At 38.1% G+C, this 25,451-nt stretch overlaps 1 protein-coding gene across 6 annotated transcripts in view; it reads right to left on the bottom strand.

Moving 5' to 3' along the window:
- The window catches only part of TRAPPC9 (trafficking protein particle complex subunit 9), a 450,083-nt gene that overhangs the window by 388,272 nt on the left and 36,360 nt on the right, over positions 1-25,451 (bottom strand). For all 6 annotated transcript variants that reach the window (XM_039731495.1, XM_039731497.1, XM_039731496.1 and 3 more), the window contains 5 exons: positions 18,604-18,730; positions 14,947-15,092; positions 9,544-9,629; positions 2,162-2,288; positions 521-653 (listed from right to left, as the gene is read on the bottom strand). In XM_039731495.1, coding sequence (XP_039587429.1) covers positions 521-653; positions 2,162-2,288; positions 9,544-9,629; positions 14,947-15,092; positions 18,604-18,730 — 619 coding nt within the window. The remainder of the gene's footprint in view (positions 1-520; positions 654-2,161; positions 2,289-9,543; positions 9,630-14,946; positions 15,093-18,603; positions 18,731-25,451) is intronic.

Here is a 25,451-nt window from a genome sequence, read left to right as displayed (position 1 = left end):
AAATTTGAGCATGTGGAGTGAGAGGGAAGAAGGAATTTCTTTTTCGCCCTCATATTGAGACAAAATATCATGGAATTGCATACTAAAAAGAAAAATTCTGTTTTCAGTTACTGTATAAATGTACATGTACTTATTAGTAATTCTTCTTCTGTATATTTTTCTCTCTTCTTTTTTACTTTCTTCTGTGATAATTGAGCTGAATTAATAGTCTTGCCTGGACTGGATTGTTAAGATATAAACAGTGAATTCTTGGTTTGCTACACCCCTTTTTGCCCAAAACCAAAGTTTTGAGCGCAACAATATTGCAAAATTATTTCTGCAAATTTATGTGAAATTCCATGGTTTCACACAGTAAAACAAAAGACTCAGCTTTGTATTCTAAAGCAAATCATGCAGATTTAGATTATGTGCTCTTTTACTCAAGCATTAATTATACACTCAGGTGGAAGAGCTTTTATTCAGCATGTGACTAACAATTAAATACGACCTAACAAAATCATCATTTAATTTAATTTTTCACCTTGGAAGGGAGGTGCTGATCTGCAGCCTTGGCAAAGCTGGAATGACTTCAACAGTGCAGCCATTGGTCTTCACTCCTGGCAGATTGTCCAGAAGGCAATCACTGAAGACTCCAAAAACTGAAGTATGATAACCTGAGTTTTAGAAGAAAACACCAGTTATGTTGTGAATTGTACTTTTTTCTGGCAGGTCTGAAAGTACCCAAACCACCACCTTCTCCACTGGAAAATCTTCTCAGGACACATAATATGTACAGGACTTTTAAACCCCTGAAATAACATTAATAACTACCTGGCAATGTACAAACAACACATGGTCACCTCTGCATCTGTGGCATGTAAAATAAAGGAAATTGTAAATAGCCTCTGATTTCTACAATGCATTACAAACTTCTGAATAATTCTTTCCAAGATCAACATCACAAGTCATAGCATGGACACCATTTCATACCTGTCACCAAATTCCCTGGGGCACATAAAACATGTCAACCTTCAACATGCATTCCCTATTTCCTCAGAAAAATGTTTACAGGAAAGAATCTCAACTACATCCAGAAGTATAAGAGAATCCTAAAGGAAATTATTAATGGAAAAAACATGCATGCATAAACACCTGCCACGAAAGACTACAACTTCTGAAAGTTCAGTTTAGTAGAAAAATTCCACTGATTCCTTACCAGGCAATATTTATGAGTTATATCTGAAGGAAAAATTAATACATTGACAAACAGAAAGCTGCCAAGTACAGGAATCAACTCCTCTACTTGCAGTACATTTTTAGTACGTGGAACTCAAAAGGAGACAACTACAGTACAAATGTTCTGAATGCTTTGATGCTATTCTGTATTTACTGAAATAGTTTCTGAGAAAAAAAAAATCACATGAAAAATTGTTTTATGAGCAGACACAAAAGCACTTAGGAAAAACTCAGTGAGAACAGTTTCTTCAAGTTCAAAGCCATCTTCCTTTAGTGCTTAGCTTTACCAAAATGGTTCTTATCCTGTATCCTAACTTTTCATTCCAGGAAGACATTTTTAAAGATGTGAATTGGTATGATGATTCACTCCTACTACATGTTGAATCCATCCTCTCCACATATGCCTCCTTTTCTAGGTCTGGTAGCTTTTTGTAAAAGCCCTTTAATATTCTTCCTTACTACAAACACAGTTTTATTTAGGCTTATTAATGAAATGATATCTTGACTGCAACAGGCCATAAACCCTGGCTAAATTGTTTCCACGGAAGCAATCTGCAAAAATTTCTGTAATCTTACATGAACACAATTAATTAAGGAAAAAAAAAAAAAACTGCAAGATTATCTTCTGCATTCTAAAGAAAAAAGTTCAAGTAATCCTCCTCAGAAGCTTTCCAAATGAAAGCATTAATAAAGGGGAGCTGGAGTTCATTATCCTCTTCCTCTCACACATGAGATACTCCAAGAATGTGCTCGTTACTGCTGCTGCAGCCAAGTGATTCATCAGGCTGTTTTTAATGAAGCCTGCTGCAGGGAACAGATTCCCTGTGTTCCTTTTTTTTCACTTACTGAGGAGAGTTTAGAGTGGTGAACACACACGTGGCAAACAAAGCCATGCAACCCCCAGGGGTGTAAAACTCAACCAGGAGTGTGTGGAGACATCCCTTACCATTGACAGTGATCTGCCCTGTGGTTTGGGGAACACCAACCAGAGTCACAGGATAGAGCCCAGATTCTGCAGGGAGGGAAAGGGCAGCAGGGAGAGATTCAAATTCTACTCCAGTTGTCAAGAGACCCTGAAAAAACACATCACACAGATAAATCCATTTATGATATACACTTACATTTTTATGCTACATACTTATATTTTAATCCCATGCATTACATCAGCCAAACTTTTATGATTTATTCCAATTTACTCATAGCACTTATTCTGGGTTTGAGTTGCAGTGACTGCAGCATGCATCCAGAATTACAGCAGGATTTGTATTCAACATGGAAACATTCCAGGAACTGAGCTGGGAATGACATATGAAAAACTAATAAAAATGTATACCCAAGCACAGTAAAAAAAATCATAGATATCATCTGCATGGTGCTGGTTTGTACCTACATTTAATTGTACTGTGACTTTAACATGAATATTCAATAGATAGTAGGAATCAAATATCAATCACAGATCATTCTTGACTTTAATTACATGCCCAAATTATGTTTTCTAAGAGGGAAAAATTTGTATTTACAGACAACAGGGAAAGTCTAGCTTAACCATCCAACCTAAATATTTCAGTGAGTTGGAATAATGCATTCATTTTGCTGGACTGATCCTCTCAAGCCTAAATGCCTGCAGTTACTCCCTTAGTGTCAGAGAAATATTTTAGCATTCTAAATTTAAAACATGGGACAAAATGAGAAATGAAGCAGGAAAAAAAATATTGAAGAAATTTCTGAGCACAGCATTACTGTTCTTAGGAGACTGGAAGTTTTCTTAAAGCTTGGTTAAGGAATTGAATATGCTTGAGCATAGAATGTGCTGTTAAAAGTAAACTTGATTTTGGAAAGCATATAAATCCAAGTTACCCATTATTTTTCTATACAAATATTTATTTTTATTTTTGAATAAAGATACTACAAAGACCTCAATCAATAAAAGCAGTAAGCACAACTGGATTAAATCTTAACTCTGTGTGGATGCTTAATGAGAACTGAGAACATTGTTAAAGAGTAACATACTTTTGTGAAGAGAGATGAAAAACTCACAGTTTGAGCCACAGAAAAACACATAACATACCCAAAATCTGTAAAATATTTGTTCTATTTGCAATTACTTATTTGTAGACTTGACACTCTTGAGACAACACCTAATTCACCCAAAGCTACTCTGGCTTTGTGGAAAGCTGCATTAGAGAGCCTTGTCCTCGAGACTGCACAAAATTCCATTTCACCATTGCACTTGAGTTGTAAGTAAATACTCTGTCACACCCTCATTTCTACTGAATTTTTGTTTTCCTTCCATTGCACATTCAGACTTCAGCTGTCAGAAACCATCCACAAAAACACAACTAACTTTGTCTTTCTGTATATTCACCACCCAGTGCATCAGAGCACTGAGACTCTTTGATTCCCACATGAATCCTTCCAGTGGGATTCACCCCACAGAAATGGGATGAACATTTTCTCTTTAACACTGATGTAGCCTCAATTTTCACCACAATTCTGCTGCTTTTGCTTTGGCTGAAAAACCTTAGAAGACAAACAAAAGCTGACCCAAACACTCTCCAGAACTCACTTTAAAAACTGGTACAGAAGGCTTTTAAACTTTATTTTAGCCTCAAAACCACTGACCTATTACTTGGCCTAATATTCAAATATATTTGAATTATTCAGGATTTATCTCAACTAAAAACTTTCATCCAAGGACTTCAAGTCCTGCAAAATCAGTGATAAAAAAACCCCCACAAACCCTACAGTAATGTGTTTACTATCAGCTGTAGCAAATGTAAATTTTAAAAACTGACAGGCACCCCTAAACATTTTCTAACATGTAATGCAAGCCTTGAAAACAAAGGGAATTTTTTTAGAGAACAAACACAATGTAAATGCCAAAACACCTGCACCAAGCACACACTATGCCTGGACTGGAAATTGAAGAGCTTCAAGTGCACTAATACAAAAACAAGAAAGCAGCAGTCAATTCCTCCACTTTCAGTAAAACTTCCACGTTTTGACAAGTAAAGACATTAAGAAAACATTAAAACTCATCGTAATGGGGAAAAAATCAATATAAAAATCAGCTAGACTTCAGATTTCCAGACATAAATTGAAATCAAGATACTTACCCTTAAAACTTAGGCCAGACAAGTGAGTTTTAAAAGACAGTGACATATCTTAGAATGTCTGAAAGATGATTTCAAGAGCATAATTTGCTGAATTGCACAATTCTGCAATATTTGCCCAATATTGCCCTCTGGTGCCTGAAGTTTTGCAGTTTAACAGTGAAAACCTAAGCAAGGCTGAAGTACTCTCACATCCATTGACTAAAAAATTTCAGCCACACCACCAAAAGTAGGGAAATGTGTCAGATTTCTTTTCCTGAGAGTTATTATTATGTTATTTCAAGTAGTAATATTTGGTAATCATTTAGTCACCACTTGGTAATCATTTCTCTTTCTGACCCTACAGGAACAGATCATCTAAATCCAAGGTTTCCTCCAGGGAATATATGAGTCACTCACACAAAAAAAAAAATGTTTACATTTCTTTGTATTCTTATAAAACAATTTAAATTGTTTTAGAGAGAATGTACGCATGCTTTTATCACAGCATGTCTTTCAATCACTTCAAATCTCATTTTAGTTTTAGATGAACAAAACAACTTGCATGTAAATGGCAGCATTTGGGGATGCTGTTAAAATAACAGGAGGATGTAACTGCTTTTTTTAGGCTTTACTTACCAATCCCAAAATGCAACCATTCTTTTTTTAAAGTAACACGACCTTCAAAGTTAGTTTCCATGCTGAACATACTTGTATACCATGTTGTCAAATACTTTACACAAAAACTGTCAAATATTTATTTCAAAGGAAATTTTCCCTACTATTTCTAATATGGTTATTTCAGGCAGACCTAGAAAAACACCAAACACAGCCATTTCCTTCTTTCCCCCACCTTCACCTTTCTGTGTACATTCTTAACTAAAACATTCTCCACTAAATGGAGTGTAGCAGTAATTAAATATTCCCTCAAGACAGCAGAAACAGCAAAAGATGTGAACTCAGGAAAGAGCAGTTCATGGAAACAATTTAAACCATCATAAGCAAAGTTGTGGGACTGATTATACATTCAGATTTATCAAAATTTTAGGTGCTCTTTTGAAACATCATCATCATAGAGCTCTCGACTAATAGCACAATTTTCAAGTTAAAAAAAAAAATATGGCCATTCTTAAAGCATCATTAATCAAAATACCACACCTGATTGTGTTCAAATAGATACAGATCCCAAACAGAAGGAGAACCATAGAAAAAATACTTAATTCTTGAATAATGACTAAGTATTATAAATCATAACATTCTCACGGGTCAGGGGTAGCATTTTTCTGTTTCTTTATATTTATTTATTTATTACAGTTTACACTGTCTACAGATCTTGTGGCTTTTTTGGAACCATGGCTGTATTTTCCACAGTAAGAGCAGAGAAAATGCTTTCCCTCAATACATAACATTACCTCAAAATTTCTCAGTTTTATTTTTTTGCTTTTAATAGGAAACTTGATTAAAAAAAGATGAAGAAATAGTTAAATCTTAGAGAACTTAACATTTTGCACTGCATCTTCACATGTATTTTAGTAGTAGATCTCTCCAGATTATACTGTTTGCTGCTTTAAGCATTTGTCTCAAGATTCAAAACAAATGCACTGGATATTTCCCAGAATTTTTTGGATTTTTTTATTGAAGGCCTGAAACATGAAGATCACTTTTTCTTGCACAGAAATCTGCAGTAAGAGCAATGACTGCAACACAAACTGCAAAAGGGCTGGAGGCCATCACTGACAGACCTGAACAAGGCTGTACAGAAATCAACATTCCTGGCAGAAAAGGTGAAGTGGTGGCACAAATGTACAGCTGAACATCCCATCTCCAGGTGACCTCACCCCAGCATGGCAAGAATATTCTGTCTAATCCATCACAGCCAGCTCTGGTTAGGCTCATTTTTGTCTCTCATTCTGCTGATTTAATGTACCTGCTGAGTTTTATTAAAGCATTTCTTCTGATCAAACCCAAGATCTCTCCTGCTTCACTTTATTGACTCACACAACTGTGGGAGCTAATCACTTGCATGCTCCATGATTGAACATTTTCATTTGTCATTTTACAAACACTACTCCACTTTCCATTGGACCAGCCTTCTAACTGTATGGACAAAATGGAAAAATTAAATAGAAAAAGACAGAAAATGAACACAGAAATGGAATGAAGAAGAGGCACCTAATCAGAGTCCCAAATCACAAATATTCATGACAGGAAATTAACAGTAAAAACAACAAAAATGGGCCAAGTTCCTTGAGAACAATAAAATAAAATAACAAAGAAAATCAATTGTTCAGGGTTTATCATCAGAGCAAGACTAATCAAAGTCTTGTGTCCACAGTCTGACATCAAGTCTAGAAATTCAATGCCTTTTACTTAAGCACACCTCAATTAACCTACATGGCCCCAGCATTAACACTTCAATTAATGAAAAAGCTCTGGAAGCCTTTCCATGGGGAATAATTCTCCTTAACAACCTGTGCTCAATGCTAACTTGTTTACCATCACGACAGAAATTCAACAAACAGAAAGACACAGTAGGAAAAGTACCATGGCAAAAGCTTGGATTTCATTTAACATGAAATGATTAATTTATCAGAACAAATCTAAATAGAGGGAAAGGGGAAAATTTTTAAAAATAAGTAAGACTGTAGATTTCAGTACAGTTATATATTGGTGAATGGTGGAGCATGGAAAGGACAAAGAAAAATTAAACCAAGCAATAGAGAACTCAAAGATGACTGGAAAAAAGCCTGAACGATCTTGCAAAGGTGAGGTGCTGAGTCAGGCAGGAGGAAAAAATTTGTGGGAAAAACAAGTTGAAACTGCCACTAAATGACAGAAAAGGATACACTTGCTATGAAACTGAGTGTGTGAGAGTAAATAACCTGAAAAATGTGATACGTGATGAGAAATCAGACAAGAAAAGGGTATGGGGACTGCAGGCACGAGTACATGTTAATAATAAAACACACCATTTTAAAATATTAACCAGCACTCTGAATTATTAAAATAAAAACACAGGAGTTTATTCTTATGATAAAGTAATGCCTATTGCCACATTCCAGAAAGTTCACAGATGAGACTGGAAAAGCAACAACTTAGGTTGGAAGGGAATTGTAGAGGTCATCTTGTTCAGCCCAGTGCTCAAAGCAGGGGTAGCTTTGGTGGTAGTTTAGGTTTTTCACTCAAGTTTTAAAGATTTCTAAAGATAAGGGCCTCAAGTTCTCTCTGGACAAGAAGTCCCCGTGTATGATCCCCCTCCTGCCTGGGAAAAGGGAGTTTTTATCAGGGAGGGAAGTTTCCTAAGGCTGTAGCTGGTTCCCTGACTCTCATCCTTATCTGGGCACCTCTGGGATGAGCCCAGCTCTGGTTTTGCTGCACTTTCCCATTTTGGGATTGAGCAGAGCAGTAGGAATCACCCCAATATTCTTCCCCTCTACAGTCTGAACAGATATCAATGTTTTTGTCATTTGTGGAGCTCCAAACTGGCCTCGGTTCCAAAGAAATTGTCTCTAAAATTCCAAATCAAGGAGAACAAGCACTTTCCTCAATTTGCTACAGTCTTGATAAAGATAAAAATCTACCAAAATCAACCACTTTCTCCAAGTGAGGCCACATTAAGTGAGGAGCAGAATTTCTCAAAGCACTGACTAGAGTTACATTAATCACTTCAATGATTAGCATCTAGTTGGCAAATTAATTCCTCTTGTGATTTCCACTGGAACTGGAATTCAGTGGTAATTCCAAGACAGAACTTTATCACAACAACAGTAAAATATGGGTGCTCCTACCATTAATTTGCTCAAGGAATGGATGTTGTGCAGACCTACACAAATAACTGCATTCTGAATTCTTGAGTGCATGTAAGCACTCAGAAGGAATTTCCTCATTAGGAAATTCTCCAAGTTTTTAAAATATATAATGACATCATTACTTACACAATACAAATTAGACTGTAAATCAAAATGTGCTTAATCAATTAATTCCCACAGAGACCCTTCTGATGTGCAGCTTTACAACTACTTTTTCTATTAATCCTTTAAAAAAATTGAATACTTCTGTGAGGGTGAGAGAAAATGCTGCTGGAGAAAGCAGCATGTTAGCTTCCAGAATTAATTTTATTGTACTATAAAAACAAAATCTTTGGGCATGTTCACTTCCCATGGAAAAGCACTTTATTATTTGTGGTTTATTATCAGTAATTTAGGTCAACTTGCTTGACTAGATACTGCAGTAGACATATCAATAAAAACAAAACCCAAACAAAAATCATGAGCAAATAAATGTACACTGATTCAATTAGCTTGACAGAACAAAGGGCTCTAAGAGATGTGATTTATATTTAAAGCAATACTAAAGGTAAAAATATTTAACAGAAAGGAAAACGATGGATTAGGACTGAATGGACATTAAGTTGGTCTGGTAGTTACAGAACTTCTAACCTTTAAATGGATAACAATTTTTTTTAATCCTGTTAGCTGGAATAAAGAAAGGAAAAAAAAACCAAACCCATTATTTCTTCTTTTTTTTTTCAGGATACACTGCAAGTAGCCAGCTGAATTAGTAGAGAGTTTGGGCTTGATTTTTTTTTTTTTTCAGGATACACTGCAAGCAGCCAGCTGAATTAGTAGAGAGTTTGGGCTTGACCCTTCTAACCTCACGTATTTCTCCAGTGGTTTGGCCTTTTTTTCCCACTCCCTTCTGATCATCTGACATTAGAGTGTTTTCAAATAACATAAATCACTGGGAACAACAAATCCATGAGCTGAAGTTTTTATTAAAACCCAAAGCTTCTCAGATCTAACTATTTTAGTTCATCAGGTTTTTAAATTGTGGTCAAAATGGGAATTTGAAAAGGAAGGATGAATGTGGACTTTTAAACAATAGTAGCAAGCATACAATAATTATTAGGTTTCAGGTATAATTATTACTTGAAAACCAGTCTATGTAAATCATGTAGCAGGAGTTCTGTACATTTCAATGCAGAAATGTACAGAACTAATTTATGGGTCAGTGCCAGTGAAGCATCTAAACACTCTGAGTTGCAGAGATTTTTTTTTCAATATCTCATCAACAAAAATATGAGAAAAGTATATGTGAAAACACCACACTGTTAAACTGAGGTTATGCTGGCTTAAACCATCTTTAAAGAATATTTATACAAAAACGCATTTGAAAGTCCAAATGAGGTTCTTCTTCAGAAAAACAGCAGAAAGAGAAGGTTTGGAAAGATGCATACCATGTTTTCTACTCGGAGCTCAAAAGGCATAGGGTTGTACACCATCAACTGAACTTCACACACATCTCCCTGGACCCACTGGAAGTCTGCAAGGAATAATCACAGAATTAAAGCAGGAATTACCTAATCACAGGGTTATAAAGAAACAGCAGCAGCTGAGCTGTCAGATTGCTATAATGCTTAATATGTCTCTATAATCTTCACAGCCCAAGTCCTGCTCAAGAGCATTGTGTGACACAAGCTGTAAATCCCAGGCAAAGCAATAGGTCAGGGGACTGGAAATGTTCAATTAACACAGCAAGAGTGCTCTAAAGACCCAATGCTTCATTGGCAAAATTAACTCAGGCAGCAATTCAAAACACTACTTCAACACATCCTTCATGTTCAACACTTAAAGGTTTCCATACTTGGAGTTGTGTAGAGTACACATGGCCTTGGTATTGAAGAATCAGCCAGGTAAGAAATGAACACAACAGGAAGAAGGAAACCACAAGTCCTCATACAGACACAGCTGATTATATGGAGTAAATAAAGAGAGAGTGATGTAAAGTGGGCTAGGTAAAAAGATGTACCTGCAGTTTATGTCTTAGCACAAGAGACAGGTCGGCTTTAAAGATACTTCACTCTGACAATTTTAATATTTTTAAGTTTTATAATTTAAAGGGATAAGGCTGGACTAGTGGAAGGTGTCCCTGCCCATGGCAGAAAGGTTGAAACTAGATGATCTTTAAGGTCTTTCCAACCCAAACCATTCTGTAATTCTATGGTTCTATGGGAGATTATGGAGGTCAGCAGTAGAGATGAAAATTTTGAGTAATTGTTAATGCAAAAAGATTATTTTATATCAGTACTTCATAACCTTTTCAGCCCTCAAGTTCCTGTTTATGTTCCAAGTTTCTCACAGTGAACCACATGCACCTATAGTTCAGACTTTAAACTGAATGTGGCAAGATTCTCCCTGCAAGCTGAGGAACTGCAGTCCAAGTAAACAAAAGGTGGTTTAATTACATTTGTTAAATAAATCATGATTGTAAGCTAAATTATAACATACATGGATTAGTTCTTACTAGTTTACCCAATGATTTTAACATACATTGCTAACAGTTTTTTTACGAGGTTATTAGGAAATGTCCAGTGAAAAACCTGGATAATCAATATTAAGACTTTAATGAACAGTTGAAGCAATCTGTACTCTAATTGTACATTCACAATCATTTACTTTCTGATTACATTTTGCAGGCAATATTAGAGAGCTCGAGGGAGATGTACTTAATGCAAATGTTTAACTCAAATTAATGCTAGTGGAAATTAAACACATACATCCACAGATGTTAATGGGTGATATTACTGTGAAACCTGAAAAGCAAAACTGTTGATTAAAACAAAACATTCACATTCACAGTGGTACGAGATGTTCTCAATATTTCATATTTAATTGCTTATTAGTGTCCATGATGTTTTGTGCATTCTGCAGCCCCCAAAACAGCCAGTGATGGCTCTGCACAGGTACAGAGTTAACCATTGTGGTTTACTACAGCAAGAGAGGCACCTGCAGCAGCACTGCAGTCCTGAATCTCCACATTCTAACAACCACCACACTGGGGAATGTCTGTTCTGAAAGCACAGCCACCCAACAGAGCTCTCTCAACAGATTCAGGACTCATCCCACCACGTTTCATTTATGCCAATGATGTCAAACCTCTGGGGCTGGGCCAAAGCTTCCAGCTGGTGTTTGTTCCTCATGCTGTGGGCATCAGGGTAGAAACATTTCAGGTGTGGTACCTTGTGGCCAACACCTGGTGAAGCAGATTGAGGGATCCCATCAGGATCCTCAAGGTTTGGCACAAAATCCCATTGCTCACCACTGGGGAGCCTGCTTTTCTCCCTTTCCCCCTTCCAAGCTGGTTCAAAGCTCTGTCAGCAAGCCCCATTGCTCCTGTGCTAGAGCTCCTTTTCTGGAGGGGAAAGGCTCATCCCATCAGGTGTCATCAGCAGGCCAGGTGTTGACAGATCATCCCATGGTCAAAAACCCACATTTTTTCCACTGAAACCAACCTTGAAGCCATGCATCAATAGACCTGCCTGTTTCTATCAATGTTATTCCTTGCCTTCTGGAAGGATCAAGGAAATCCCTCCCTGTGCTCCTGATCCCTCCACCAACTATCCCAGGGCCTTGAAGTCTTTTTTGTTTGGCCTCAGACTTCTCTTTGTTGCTTTGTTGCTGCCAGTCTGAACAACCAAGAGCAGACAGGAATCAGAGGGTCTTTCTAGACTGTAATTTTCCAATGAATTCCCTTACCTGAGCCCCTGGGAGACAGCAGACCACCCCTGAGTGGGCAGGTCTGCACATGGGGCCCTCTGCTCCCCTTAGAAGGGAGGGAGTCTCCTATGAGGACCACCCTTCTCCTGCCAGCAGAGGAGGTTGTGATGCAGGGTCCAGGAGGTGCTGCTTTAGGAGGTCCCTCTGCCCCAGAAGGACCCTCAGCCACCTCATCAGTTGTTTGCCCTTCTCATTCCAGAGCCCCATCCCTGCTGTAGAAGGTGCCAGTCCTATTTGTCACAGGAGGAGGTGGAACCTTCCTCCTGGTATGTGCAGTTAGTTACCTGGTTCTATCCTTCCCCTGTAAGAGACCCCTGACTGACAATCCCTCCCCTCATCACCCTGCTGGGCTCTGAGTCCACCTGCTTTGGGCTCTGAATCCACCTGCTTTGGGCTCTGAGTCCATCTGCTTTGGGTTCTGAATCCATCTGCTTTGGGTTCTGAATCCCCCTGCCCTGGGCTCTGAATCCATCTGCTTTGGGTTCTGAATCCACCTGCCCTGGGCTCTGAATCCATCTGCTTCTCCATGGCAGAGAGAGGGAGGTGATCACTCTACTCCACCCCAGCCCTGTCAGGCTCAGCCGTGTCCAGCTCTGGTCCCCACAGCTGGGAGGGACACAGACAGACTGGAGAGGATCCCAAGGAGCACCACAAAGGTGGTCAAGGCCTGGAGAGACCCCTGAGGAGGAAGGAGTAAAGAGTGAGATCTCCTCTCTGGGGTGAAGAGAAGGCTCAGGGGCAGTACCATCACAGTATTCCAGAACTTCAAGGGCTGCAGGAAGAGGACAGAAGCTCTTTCCTCACAAGGAGCCACAGTAAGAAGACCAAGGGTAACAGACACCAGTTGTACTGAAACAGGATTTATTTTCTTAGTAAATTTTTGTTTGTTTCAGTAAGAACAGTGATCCAGTGAAACAACTTCCCCAGGGACATGGTGGAGTCTGAATCAATGCAGGTTTTTTGAGATGAGATTGAAATCCCCTGTGTGCCAGGGCAGTGCTACAGAACTGTTCCTTAGGGGAAAATGTTTTGAAAGGAAAGGTAAAATGAGCTATATTTGTATCAGCTAATACAGGTATGACAGAGCTGCTGGATTTACTAACAGAACTATACTATATATTCTTGCTGCTTCAGAGTATCAGCACTCAAAACCAACAAAACACTTCATGTCAAAAATCAGGAGGTTTGTTTTTTATGACTAGCATGCTATTAAAGCAATTTAACTACAATATAATTATCCCTGTTATTGTTTCCAATCAGAAAAGCTTATCAAGTTGAAAGCTGAAAACATTTCAAGACTTTCTAAAAGGGTTTTGTTTGCCTTTGGTTTGTCAGCAGTGCTTGATTTCCTTTGCTGTAAAACAATAATTTAACCAAAATATGGAGTACTATCTCCATGTAAGAAAAACAGTTCATTTGTTATTGTTGTTTTTAATTAATGTTAAATACATGCAATTAAAATACACTCATTAATTTCGAAGTTAATAAATTTCTCAGCTTCTTTCAAAAGAAGTATCTGCTTTTATTTTGTATTTTCTTTTGTTTGCTAAACTTTGAAACATTAGAGGCTTTTAGCAGTGATTGCAATGTTTATATACTTCAAAAGACAAATGCTGTACAGGATCAGAAGCAATCAGACATCTCCTTAGGCTACATAAAAACCTAAAAGAAGAATGTTCACTGTAAAATGTAAATCTCCAACGGTACAAAAAGCACTGTAACAAATCCTAGCCAGTTCAAAAATGCAGGTTCCTTTTGTATCCATCAAGGAATGAGAATACTGCTTTATACAATTATGTGACAAAACTGGGAATAAGGTTTTATTTAAATGAAAATAACATGACACGGTATAGCTAAGACATTAAATGTCAATTATGTGACAAAACTGGGAATAAGGTTTTATTTAAATGAAAATAAAACATGACATGGTATAGCTAAGACATTAAATGCTGAAAATTTAATAGTAATTAAATTTTCAAAAAATTATTAAGAGAAATCAAGAGAGCACTTTAAGATGTTCCCCTACTTGCACATTTCTTCAATTTATCCTTTAATTAATTCTTAATAATTTTTTAATTTCTTATCCTTTCTCTTTTGAAATGTAAGTAATGCTGCAGCAAAGTTACACTGAGCCAAACTGCCAGATCATCATCCCTGCTCTGCACATCCCAACTGTTCCTCTTTCAGCTGCTTAATGAAAATACACAACCCCATAAACCCAACTGGAAAATGTGCATGTTCTTTTCAGGGTGAGGGATTTCACCTTCCTCATAACCAGGTCCTCAGCAGGGGCACAGCCCATTTTTGTTGGAAAGAGGAAACCACAGAGATTCTTGGAGAACTGGTCCTGCAGGCAGGCACAGTCCAGATGAAGAAGGGGCCAAGATAAAACATCCTGCAAATTTCTAAAGTTTTTACAATCAGCTCTGTTCCACAACCACACAAATCTTTTTTTGTGCTGACAGCGATGCCTCTGGTAAAAGTTATCGTGCACGTGATAGGCACAAAAGCCACAAAAAGAACTACCAATATTTGTAACTTAATCCAGGATTTAAACAAATTTCTAATCTTTTTCCAATGGCACAATTACTGCACTGAAAGGCTTTATAATCTTTATTAAAAAAATTACTGATATTCCTAACAGGGTTTAAAAACTTTTTCTTGGTGGACCTGTCCCTGAGTAAAAGGGACCAATCAGACAGTTCATCACTCTGAGTTTATGTTAAATCAGAATAGGAAAAGGAAAAACCACAACAGTGCATTTTCCTCAGGACACTGAAACAGTGCTGGCTGCCAAGCAGAGCGTGTCAGAACTAAGTTTTGCCTGAATTCTCTTTTGTTTGAGAAGGAAATAAAACTAGTTTATCTCTTCTGAAAAATCAATATTACCATCTATGAGACTTGATTCCTCTTTTGAATATGAAACTGTGCCCCAGAGGAAAAAAGATTTGTTCCTTCAGGACTTGAGGCTAAAAGACTGGTTATCTCAAATAAAAGACAGCAATGTTCAGGTTTGCTTTCCTTCACCCCAGAAGATTCTCTAATTTAACAAAATAACAGAAAATACTGTAAATTACTCTTACCTATTTTCTTATTTCGTTCTTCCCCACGACTGTGTGCAATAATTGGAGAATATATGAAGGGGCTTTTGGTTGACACATTCTGACCAAGTAAACTTTTCATTTTGTGGGGTCGGAGACTGGTTGGGAGGTTCAAGAGCTTCACAGATCTGTTGAGTAAAAATAATTCCTAATTATTTCATTTATTCTATTTTGTAACAGGTGACTGTGTTATAAAAAGAACTGATAAGTATGAAATATCAGTCTGAGAATAAAATACCTGAATTGGAACACCTGAAGCAAACATTTACCATAAAGGAAATAACACCAACCCAAAGAAACTGCGGTTTCAGAAAGCTCTCAGAAAACAAATAACAAAGGGAAAAAAAATCTTATTTAGAAACAAAACCAAAACTAGCCAGAACAGTAATTTGAAATCCAGCTATTAATTTTTGAGTGCAGACTGAACCACAACTCCAGTGCAGAAAGCAGCCAAATATTTAACTAAAACCCAAATTAAAATCCAGACAAGATTTCACTGGGCAACACAAATAAAGAAACTTCTCCACAGTGAATAAAGCTGATTTTAATACAGTGAAAATGCAGAGTAGCTGCTGGAAAGAAGAAAATGTCCCAGAACTTTGAGTGGGTTTGTTAAACAACCAGAAAGCAATTACAAATAGAAAACAAATGATTTATTAGATTGCATCCCTGCTAGACCCAATTCCCTACCATGCCATGCAGGGAAATCAATGCTCTTCCAGTGCTCAGGGGAAAGTAAAGACTAAATTTTGGGCAGAAGAACAAGCAATAAATTGGTGGATATTCAGTAAAATCAGCTGCATTCTATAAACCTGTAGGACACCTAATTGCTTCAAATCAGGAACTCAGCACAGTAAAGAACAGATATATCAGTATCACACTAATAGAAAGGAGACACACACAAGAACCAAGATAATGTGTTCTGCTGAAAAATAATGAAGCTATAAGAGTGACACTACACAGACAAGTTCTCTCTGTGAAACAAAACACCTGATAAGAAATTACTAAATAACACTAAAAGTAGGTTGAACAAGAAATAAATCACATCCATATGTTACATATTGGTGATACTTAGTTTCAGTATCAAAATCATATGTAAAATCACAGACAGTGAGTCTGAGGAATAAGAAGGAAACTGTAAGAGACCCCTGATATTTCATATTTTAAAACCTCTTCTGATAGAGTTTTTTACAAATTAGAATGTAACTTAAAACAAAAATGTGAATTATTATATTTATTTGAGGAAACAAACACTGAATTTGATATAGAGGTAATAAAAAGGAATTTTATTTTATACACAAAGTGCTTTGGCTCCTTCATGGTTATTACATAAATACTGGTGGAAAACCTGATTTGCCTGAATAGATGACAGTGGAAGGAATGTTCCTGAAACACATATCAGAGAGCTGTACCCTCACAGGTCAGACATAGAAGAGGGCAGATTTTTAATTCCTCTGAGTGAAAAGCTCCAGTCATGTCCCCTGGCCTGACACCACTGAATGCAAATGAGTGACAATTAAGAATTACTAACTGAATTCACTACCTACCCAGAAGAACAAAATCCTGTATTTGGAAAATGTTAATTAAAAACAACCTTCCTTAGATGGAAAAGGAAAAATTTTATTTTAAGAAATCCCACTATACTAAGTAAACAGAGGGAAGGGGAAAAATGCACTGAGTCAATTTGAAGTAGTAAGAAAAATATGTAAGGACAACTGAAAGCGGTGGTAAAAAGAAAATTTTCTGCTTTTAAATATATCAGTGAGACAATTACCTGTAACATAGGTAAATTATGAAAATGGGAATAGTGCATTTTTTATCTGAGAAAATACCACATGATGATTTTATATTGAACATGAGTAATGGAATATAAAGATTTTGCCTTGCCAAATCTCTTCTATTGTTTCTAAAGTACTGGGGAGAAAAGGTAACATTGCCACTGTGTTCCTATTTCACTGTGGCATTTCCATGTCTGACAGCATTTTGATTAAGAAATCCACATCCAAAATAAGCACCCCACATTAAATGGATTAAAACTCGTAGACCATGAAATGCCAACAGTAAACAGAAGTCATCCCCATCAGTAAATGTGTGTTTCTAGAGGGCTCTAACATGGATTGAATCATAAGCTGAGGTTATTCAACATTCATCAAAATGACATTTCCACACATTTATAATTGATGTCACAAAAATTAGCATGATTTAGCTCAGAGAGCTCTGCAGTCCAGCAGCACAGCTGGTTCCCAGTGGGCTGGGCAGCTCAACAGCATCAGATCTGATGGGCACATGTAACCAGAGCCTTTACATCTAAATTCAACTAACATTTTAATGCAGCACTAATTTTTATTACGATGGCTTTTACAGAAATTTTAACAGACAAGAAGGAGGAGGAGATGAGCAGCAGCTCTTAAATGTTAAATAAATTTGATGCTGGGTTCCTCACTTAAATGTTAAATAAAGTTGATGCTGGCAAAGTTGCCCCATGGCAAAATTGAAGGAGCTATTTCCAACATTCCAAGCACAGCCAGGTGAAGACAAGTAGATAATGTAAGTGGATATGTTTGTCCCCTTCTCTCAGCATACAAAACTTTTTAACTGACATGAAGTCTTTCCCTCTGAAGTCTTGGGAATCTCTTGCCAGAGTTCTGACTGGCCTCTTCTTCCAGTCTCTTCTCCCAGGCAACAGGATTACAGGAAACAGCCTCAAATTGCACCAGGAGAAGCTTAAATTTGATCTTAGAAGAATTTTCTTCATGGAAAGGGTTGTCAGGTACTGGAAGGGGCTGCCCAGGGAGGTGGTGGAGTCACCATCCCTGAAAGTGTTCAGAAAATGTGTGGATGTGGCATCTGAGGACAGGGTTGAATGGTGAACATGGTGGGGGTGCTGGGTTGATGGCTGGACTTGATCACCTCAAAGGTCTTCTCCAGTTTTAACTATACCATGGTTCTGTGATGCTATGACTACATCCATGACTCCCATGAAGGAGGATTCAATCAGCATTTGCCCCATTTTCTTCACTAGTCAGGATACTTCTGAATCTTTCCTTCAAAAAGAAAATATTTTCTTTCAGTCTTCTATTATTGTCACCCACTGGCTACTTTCTCTAACTCTCTCTAATGTCTCATGCCAGGCTTCAACCTGAACAAGTTATTATTCACTGGCCTGACTGCATGATGTGCCTGAATGGAACTGAGATTTAGAACAGGCCAGTGAAGGTGCCAGTGTGACAATGCAGCACCTGGAAAGGGAGAGGTACAAAAAGCACCATTTCCAGGTGAGTTCCAGGCTCTGTGGATGGAGACTGCATCCAACTCGTGGACCTTCAGTATTGAAAAAATCAAGTATTCAACTAAAATCTCAGCTGCAGCAAAATAGCTTCCTTCAGTTGAATAAGAAACTTTTGAAGGACAGTTCTTCAAAAAACAAAACTCCTCTCTTTCTGAAACTAAAGGTCACAAAGTATTTTCTGGTCAAAGGCTCTATTTTTGATCAAGAGCTTCTCAAAACAATTTGACATTTTGACATTTTTCCATGTTCCTGTGATCCACATGCATAAAGTGAGATGACTGCATCCTTTCAGTATCCTTTAAAATTTGACAGGTACTGTGAAAAAGTTAAAGATTGTGTTTTGGTCTTACTTCACAATAGGCAATTTGGTGAAGGGAACAGGAGGTAGCTTCAAACCATCTGGAAGAGTGATGACTTCCATTGTCCCAGGGCATTTTGCTGTGTAGCTTTCCAAGCTCTGTGTGACATCTTTCTTTTCTAGAAAATAAAATTGAAAAATAATTTCAAACTCTCATTTAATTGAGACTATAGCCTTTTTTTGTACAAAATAACTCAGCTGGCTTGCCAACTAATTTCTGCATTCAGTGCTTGAGTTAAGTTCAAACTTGACAGATGGTTCAAATATAATTAAGTGACCTTAAGCAAAAGAGTTTTCTAGATTTCTCAGAATTGTTCAAGTGCCAGTCTACACATACTTTTTGTTAGGGTTTTTTATTGTCAAAATACAATTTTTTACAAATCCACCTATTAAATCTATATATCCAAACAAAACAATCAGCCTCACACATATTAAGGTTATTAATAATAGCATTGCATGGGAACAAACACTGCTCTGAAATATTAGATTAAATAATATCAAAGGCAATGAAGAGAAACAAATTACTTTTGATGTTAACTTGTGTGAAAACTATCTAATCCTCAAAATAATTGTACTGTGTTATGCTACTAAATCATAACAACAGGAAAGAAACATTTTCTTTGGTTTTGCTTAAAAATAGAAGAACATTCAAACAAATATGTATTATTTGGGTTATCTTCAAGAATGTACAATGACTGCATATTAGTTTTATCCAGCAATTATTTTCAACAATACATAAAATTGTGTGTCCAGAAAAAAAAAAAAATCTATTTGGAAATATAAAGCCTCAACACATAATTGTATTTAATTTTTGTGGTGCCTTCCAACCCAAATCTTTCTACAATTTTATGATTCCCTATTTCTCTAATGAAATGGAAGTCTGCAAACAGAGAAGTGTTTCTTTAGAGGGGAGAATGAGGCAGCTGAAAAGACCTATATTGTTTTAAAGTGAATATTCATAGACTGTTGGAAAGAATCTTAAAGTCCACCCCCCCTGCCATGGGCAGAGACACCTTCTACTAGACCAGGCTGTTCCATGTATGCACTACCAATAAAAATAATTGTTCAATATCAAAACTGGATCTAGAAAATACTTAAAATATCAAAATACTCAACGATAAAACTAAATAGGAAAGGGGAAGGTGATAACAATTAGCTATCAGTAGTAGTACTACCAAAAAAAACTGAGGTTATGCAGCAAGGTTTTGGTAGCAAGGAGTGGCCTTTGGAGAAGGCACCAGGGTATCTCTATTCCAGACAATCCCAAAACAAACCTGCTGCTGCCCAGAGCTCATATCTAAGAAAGGATAAAAAATGCTGCATAGCAGCTGTGAGAGGGAGGAGTGAGAAAAATGTGAAAGAAACATATCCTGTAAAGCGTGCCAAAAATACCAAAACCTGCCCAAAACACCATCTTGGGTCTTGAAAAGCACAAACATCCAGCAATGCTTGTGCTGCCCACACCAATCCAGCTCAGTTTGTGAATTCTACAGCCACAAGGAGTGCACACTCCTTCAAAGCAAATCAACATTGATTGTAATCCCTTCACTATGGAATTAATGGCACATAACTGACAAATTGCCTTGCTCGTGTCTGTGTTTCACTGAACAGTCTTTTGAGCCATTCCCCACATTTTAATTGCCTGTAGGGAATGCTCCCAAAACCACATTAATTAGACATCCATATAGACTCAGAGCAGCACAGCAGAGCCAGGAGTTGTAGTGGTTCAAGGCTGAGAATTACCATCAGAATTTCAGGTTATTTGCCATATTATGAGCAAGGGCACATAGTGGAAGCAGAATCCACCGAGATGGAAACCTTCACAGCTACCAGGAATGGTGAAGGTGACGCTACAGCATCTGCTTAATTGTGCTTGAAACCAAAGGTCTGCCATCCCAGAGCACTGCCTTTCACTCCCTAGTGTGAAACACTGTCAGTTATTGTTCTCAAAGAAAGCAGGCTGCCATTTGCAAGAATTTGTTTACAGATTTTTGAGTCACGTGGTTATTTCCTGGTAGCAGCTCCCCACACTTTCCGTGAGAAAAAAGCCAAGTCAAACAATTTTTCTGTGTTGATGTGGTGTGAAACACAGCTTTAATCATGCTGGCAGGCCAGCAGCTCAGTTCCTTTTTCTTAGCACCACATCTCAGCCAAGATGCTGAAGGAATCCACATCAGCAGGACACCATGGGAAGCACTCACAATGCAAAAGAGCTGCCTAATCCTGCCCAAGAGCCACTTCTGAAAGCAAACACTGGAACCCTCTCCCTCGAGGAGACCTCAGCTCCCTGCTCTGTGGTTCAGTGGTTGCCAAAAACCTGCTACAACCATTGCAGCTCTGAATTCTCACAGCTCTGGCTGCCTGACATCCTGTTCTGACAGAACCTCCTGGGAGGAGCCACTGAACTCCTCAACCTCCCTCTTGACCCACAGTTAGGAGATTTCTGTGACTGTTATCACCAGCACTTACCTTTTTGAAAAGAAGAGACAAAAACCAGCTGCTCTTGGAGGTCTTTACCCACCTGGTGCCTTCATGCTCAAGCAGGTCAGCAGGAAGGCAATCACCACTTGATCCTGTGACCTGTGAATTCACCTCAACAGCTTTAAAAGCCTGTCCTGCAGCTGGGAGCACTACTGGATACTCTTGTGTAGGTATTAGAGACTCATTTATTGAGTGAGGACTGACAGCTTATTTTCTCATCTGGATTAACTATGTTCACAATTTTTTTTCCCCTCACTTTCTCTCCAGACTCACTGAAAGACCAGGATCACAGAATGGCTGTAACCAAATAAAGCTGAGCAAAGCCTCTGGCAGCACTGGCATGTGAGCACATTCTGCTCAGTTTGTTCAGTATAACCCCACTGTATTTTCTCCATTTCATACCAAATTGGTTCTGACACCCAAAAATGTTGCAAGTCCACCCATACTCTTAAAATTTCATTGCTCAACTATTTAACCTCAACATAACGAGCATTGGTTTTGTGTCCAAGCTGCTTCAAACCTTCTTCTAATATTAGAACACAAAAATCTGAGAGTTTCAGATGCACAGTCAGAAACCGTTAGTGATTGAAAGCTACTAAATGTGAAAAAGACAAGACTTTCTGCTCGTTTCACAGCCCTGTGGAGCAGTATTTCACAATAATGGAGCCATTGAAAAATCAGACCAGGACAGGACAGAAGGTCATTTATAGACTAACATTTTTAAGCACTTCAGTAACTGTGATTTAACAGTGTAACACAAACAGCAGTTCATGTCTTGGCAGATAACTCAGAAAATAAGAATACAATTGCTGTAACTGGGCTCTTGAATGTTTGAAGAAATTTAAAATAGCTGTACTTGGGTTCAGTCACTATCCACTGCACACTAAGGCAAAGAATAAAACACAACATTTATTCTTTGGCAACAATTGGTTGATATTTTGTTGATCAAGTCAGTGTCCGCTGCAGAACAATCTACAGCCAGGTGGAATAAAGAAAGAGAACATGTCCTGTCTGACCCACCAACCCCACTGGAACAACTTCATTTCCTTAAGGAGCTCACTAAAATCTTGAAAACGAAAAGCTCAACACCTTCTGACTCCAATTTTACCTCAGTGATAGGTCCAGAATCAACATTTTAACAAAAACCCTCTTGCTCAGGGTGCTTTGTGCTGTCTGAGCTTTCTCCTTCTCCCCTGAAAACATCAAATAATGGTCACAAAGGAGAAGTCTGAGGAGAGTTCCTGCAGCAGTCCTGACCCCACTCCCTCAGGACAGACCCAAACATCTCCTTAATGAGTTAACAGTAATATATCACAAGACAGAAAAGTCAGTCTGATGACAGGAAGAAAAAAAAAAGAAACCAAACAAGAGAAAAAGCAGTTTTTGCACCCATAAACATAGATGGCCTTCCAGTGCCTGAAGGGAACATACAAGAAAGATGGAGAGAGACTTTTTACAAGAGCATGTAGTGACAGGATAAGAGGAAATGGATGCAGACTGACAGAGGGCAGGTTTAGATTCTATATTAGGAAAAAAAAAAAATATTTTCTGAGACTGGTAAGGCTCTGGCACAGGTTGGCCAGAGAAGCTGTGGCTGCCCCATCCCTGGAAGTGTTCAAGGCCAGGCTGAATGGGACTTGGAGGAACCTGGGATAGTGGAAGGTGTCCCTACCCACAGCAGAGATAACTTTAAGGTTGCTTCCAACTCAGACTATTCTGTGGTTCTCTGATATTTCCTTCACACACCCACACAAAATGAGAATTACTTGGTGAGCCCTAGAGAAGAAAGTCCATGTCTCCTTCCAGGGGAATCTTCAGTCTCACCCTGCCAGGAAGATGCAGTGTACTCTTTAAACTAAAGAATTTCAAAAAGGCCACAAAATACATCAAGACCCTCACAAAAGCTGCAGTAGGAATTGATTATTCACAGACAGCAACTACCACACACCTTTTACTCTGCAGTTAATCACAGATTGCAGGGGGTGTGCAAAGCTCCTCAGCCTTTCAGGCAGTGCCTGGGCTCTGCTTTGGGCAGGGATCACCACATTTGTGTGTTCAGGGCATCCCTCTTTCCCAAGAACAGCCAGGCCAGAGGTGTGAGCAAAGCACCTGGGCAGGACCTGCAGGATCAATCCACTCCTGCGAAACCAGGGCTGGAACTCAGCAGAGCAGCTCCTCTCCCTGCAGGCAGCACCCTCTGCTTCCCCACCCCATTACCTCTGACAGGGGTTGGGTGATGGCACTTTCTGCAGTAACAAACAGCACCAGTAATTTTTTTTTCTGAAAAAATACATGGAGCAGGTAAACACAGCTTCAAACTGCTCAGAAATCTCATACTTGAGCAAGCTGCTTTGACAGCAACACAGGAACCCTGAGTGTTCATCCCACTACTGCAATAAATGTGTGTGTTCACCCCAGAGTCCAAAGCTGTTCTTAGGAAGAAAGGCACTGGCAGTCACCAGAGAGCATGAATCCCATTTCTTTAAGAAAGAAAGGCAACACAGATCTCTAAATTAAGACAGCAGAGACTAATAAAATTCACTGTTTGACAAGTTCACCCCAGAGTCCAAAGCTGTTCTTAGGGAGAAAGGCACTGGCAGTCACCAGAGAGCATGAATCCCATTTCTTTAAGAACTCAGGCAACATAGATCTCTAAATAAAGACAGCAGAGAATAATAAAATCCACTGTTTGACACAGAAAAGAGCAGAAACTAGAAGAAAATTATTAATTTATGCAATGAGTTAGACCTGCTTTCATGAACAGAGCATCATGAACTATATCATAGACTGACTCCACCCACACAAAGGATTCAGTTATTTGCTGTGTAATAGCTCATCTTTGAAAAATAAGTTCTCAATTTACTACTATGTTGGAAAGGGGAAGAAAATAATATTTTAGACATGAATAAATATAGCTGTCTTTTAGAAGGCAGAATGGTTTTCCACTTCCAAAAAGACTGCCATAGAGACAAAGAATGGGAAGAGACTACCAAGCACATCACAGTCTTCCATTACAAGGGTTTTAATAATTATATACATGAAGTCCCAGCCAGTTTGTACCAAAATATTTCTATTTAAAACCTGACTTTAAAAAAATCAACATAGCTGAAGACAGTTCATAAAGACACCATTAAAATTTCAGTGTCTGGCTCTCCACCATCTCAGAACTTCAGATGTCTGCATACTTTCAATACTAAAAAAATGCATTTTGAGCACACAAAATCAGTATATAAACCACTGAAATCAATACTTCTACCTTTACAAAAAGTGAAGTAAATTAGACATAGATAACTTCCATAACAATAAATGAAGCTCAGGACTGCTGTAAAGCTGCTTATGGGCAAGGCAGGTTTTGTAAATATTCCCAGATACAATGGTGTAACTGTTAAACACATCTGATTCTGGATTTCATGTGGAAGAAGCAGAGGCAGAGGATGGAAAGAACACCATACTGATTTCTGCAGAACATTTTCCCCAATATACTGTTACACTGCATCACAGGGATTTGGCCAGAAAGGTTTATCAGGATTCAAAATTTCAATGTCACCACTAGTGATCTAAACTTGCTTCAGAATAGGATGGTTTAATTGCTGAAAAAACTGGGAAACTGTCTGAAAACTTAAAATGAAGACATGTCAGCTCTCTCTCCTAATGTGCAGTTGAGTTTTCCCATCCCTCTGTAAAAACATCTCTTCAGTGTCACTCCTACCCCACTCATCTTCCCTTGGCACATCCAGTCACTCTCAATGGACATCATATGGGGAGTTCACTAAGGTGCATGGATGATCCATTCTTAAACATGGATATTTCTTTTTCCATATAAACTGCCAATTTCATCAGCAGCCTTGACAGTGCTTTAATTTGAATTTAGGGTGAGAGAGCAGTATTGAGTCTGTTAAATGTCATATAAAATATATTTGAATTTTAGTAATATAGCACCTCCTAAAATAGCCTCCTTTGGTACAAAAAAAAATTAGCACTTAATAATACAGCACAAATTCTTCATGTCTTCATCTGTCCAAATGAAGTAGCTCTTCCCCAAAGGAATTTTTTTTTCCTGGAATAAAAACCTTGCAATGTGCCTCCAATTGCACACCTCTATCTTTTCCCTCAATAATTGAGGGAAATCACACTTCTTCAAGATCAGAGGTACCTACATGAAGACAGCAATTTTAGGCTAAAGCTCAAAGACTTCATTTTATTCATGAGTGACCTTAAAAAATTAATAGGAAATTTTCACCATAAAAAAGCACTATTTTACTGTAACTATTTATCTGCTGATCATAGCCTAAGAATTTGGCTATGGAATTGGCTGCAGTTTTTGTCTGTACCTCACTGACACACAAATCTAAGCAAAGA

The sequence above is a fragment of the Passer montanus genome, unplaced genomic scaffold (genome assembly GCF_014805655.1).
Source record: "Passer montanus isolate IOZ18808 unplaced genomic scaffold, ASM1480565v1 scaffold78, whole genome shotgun sequence".
NCBI classification, from domain to species: domain Eukaryota; kingdom Metazoa; phylum Chordata; class Aves; order Passeriformes; family Passeridae; genus Passer; species Passer montanus.
The sequence above is the reverse complement of the archived record's forward strand: the minus strand, read 5'-3'. Positions and strand labels throughout refer to the sequence as shown.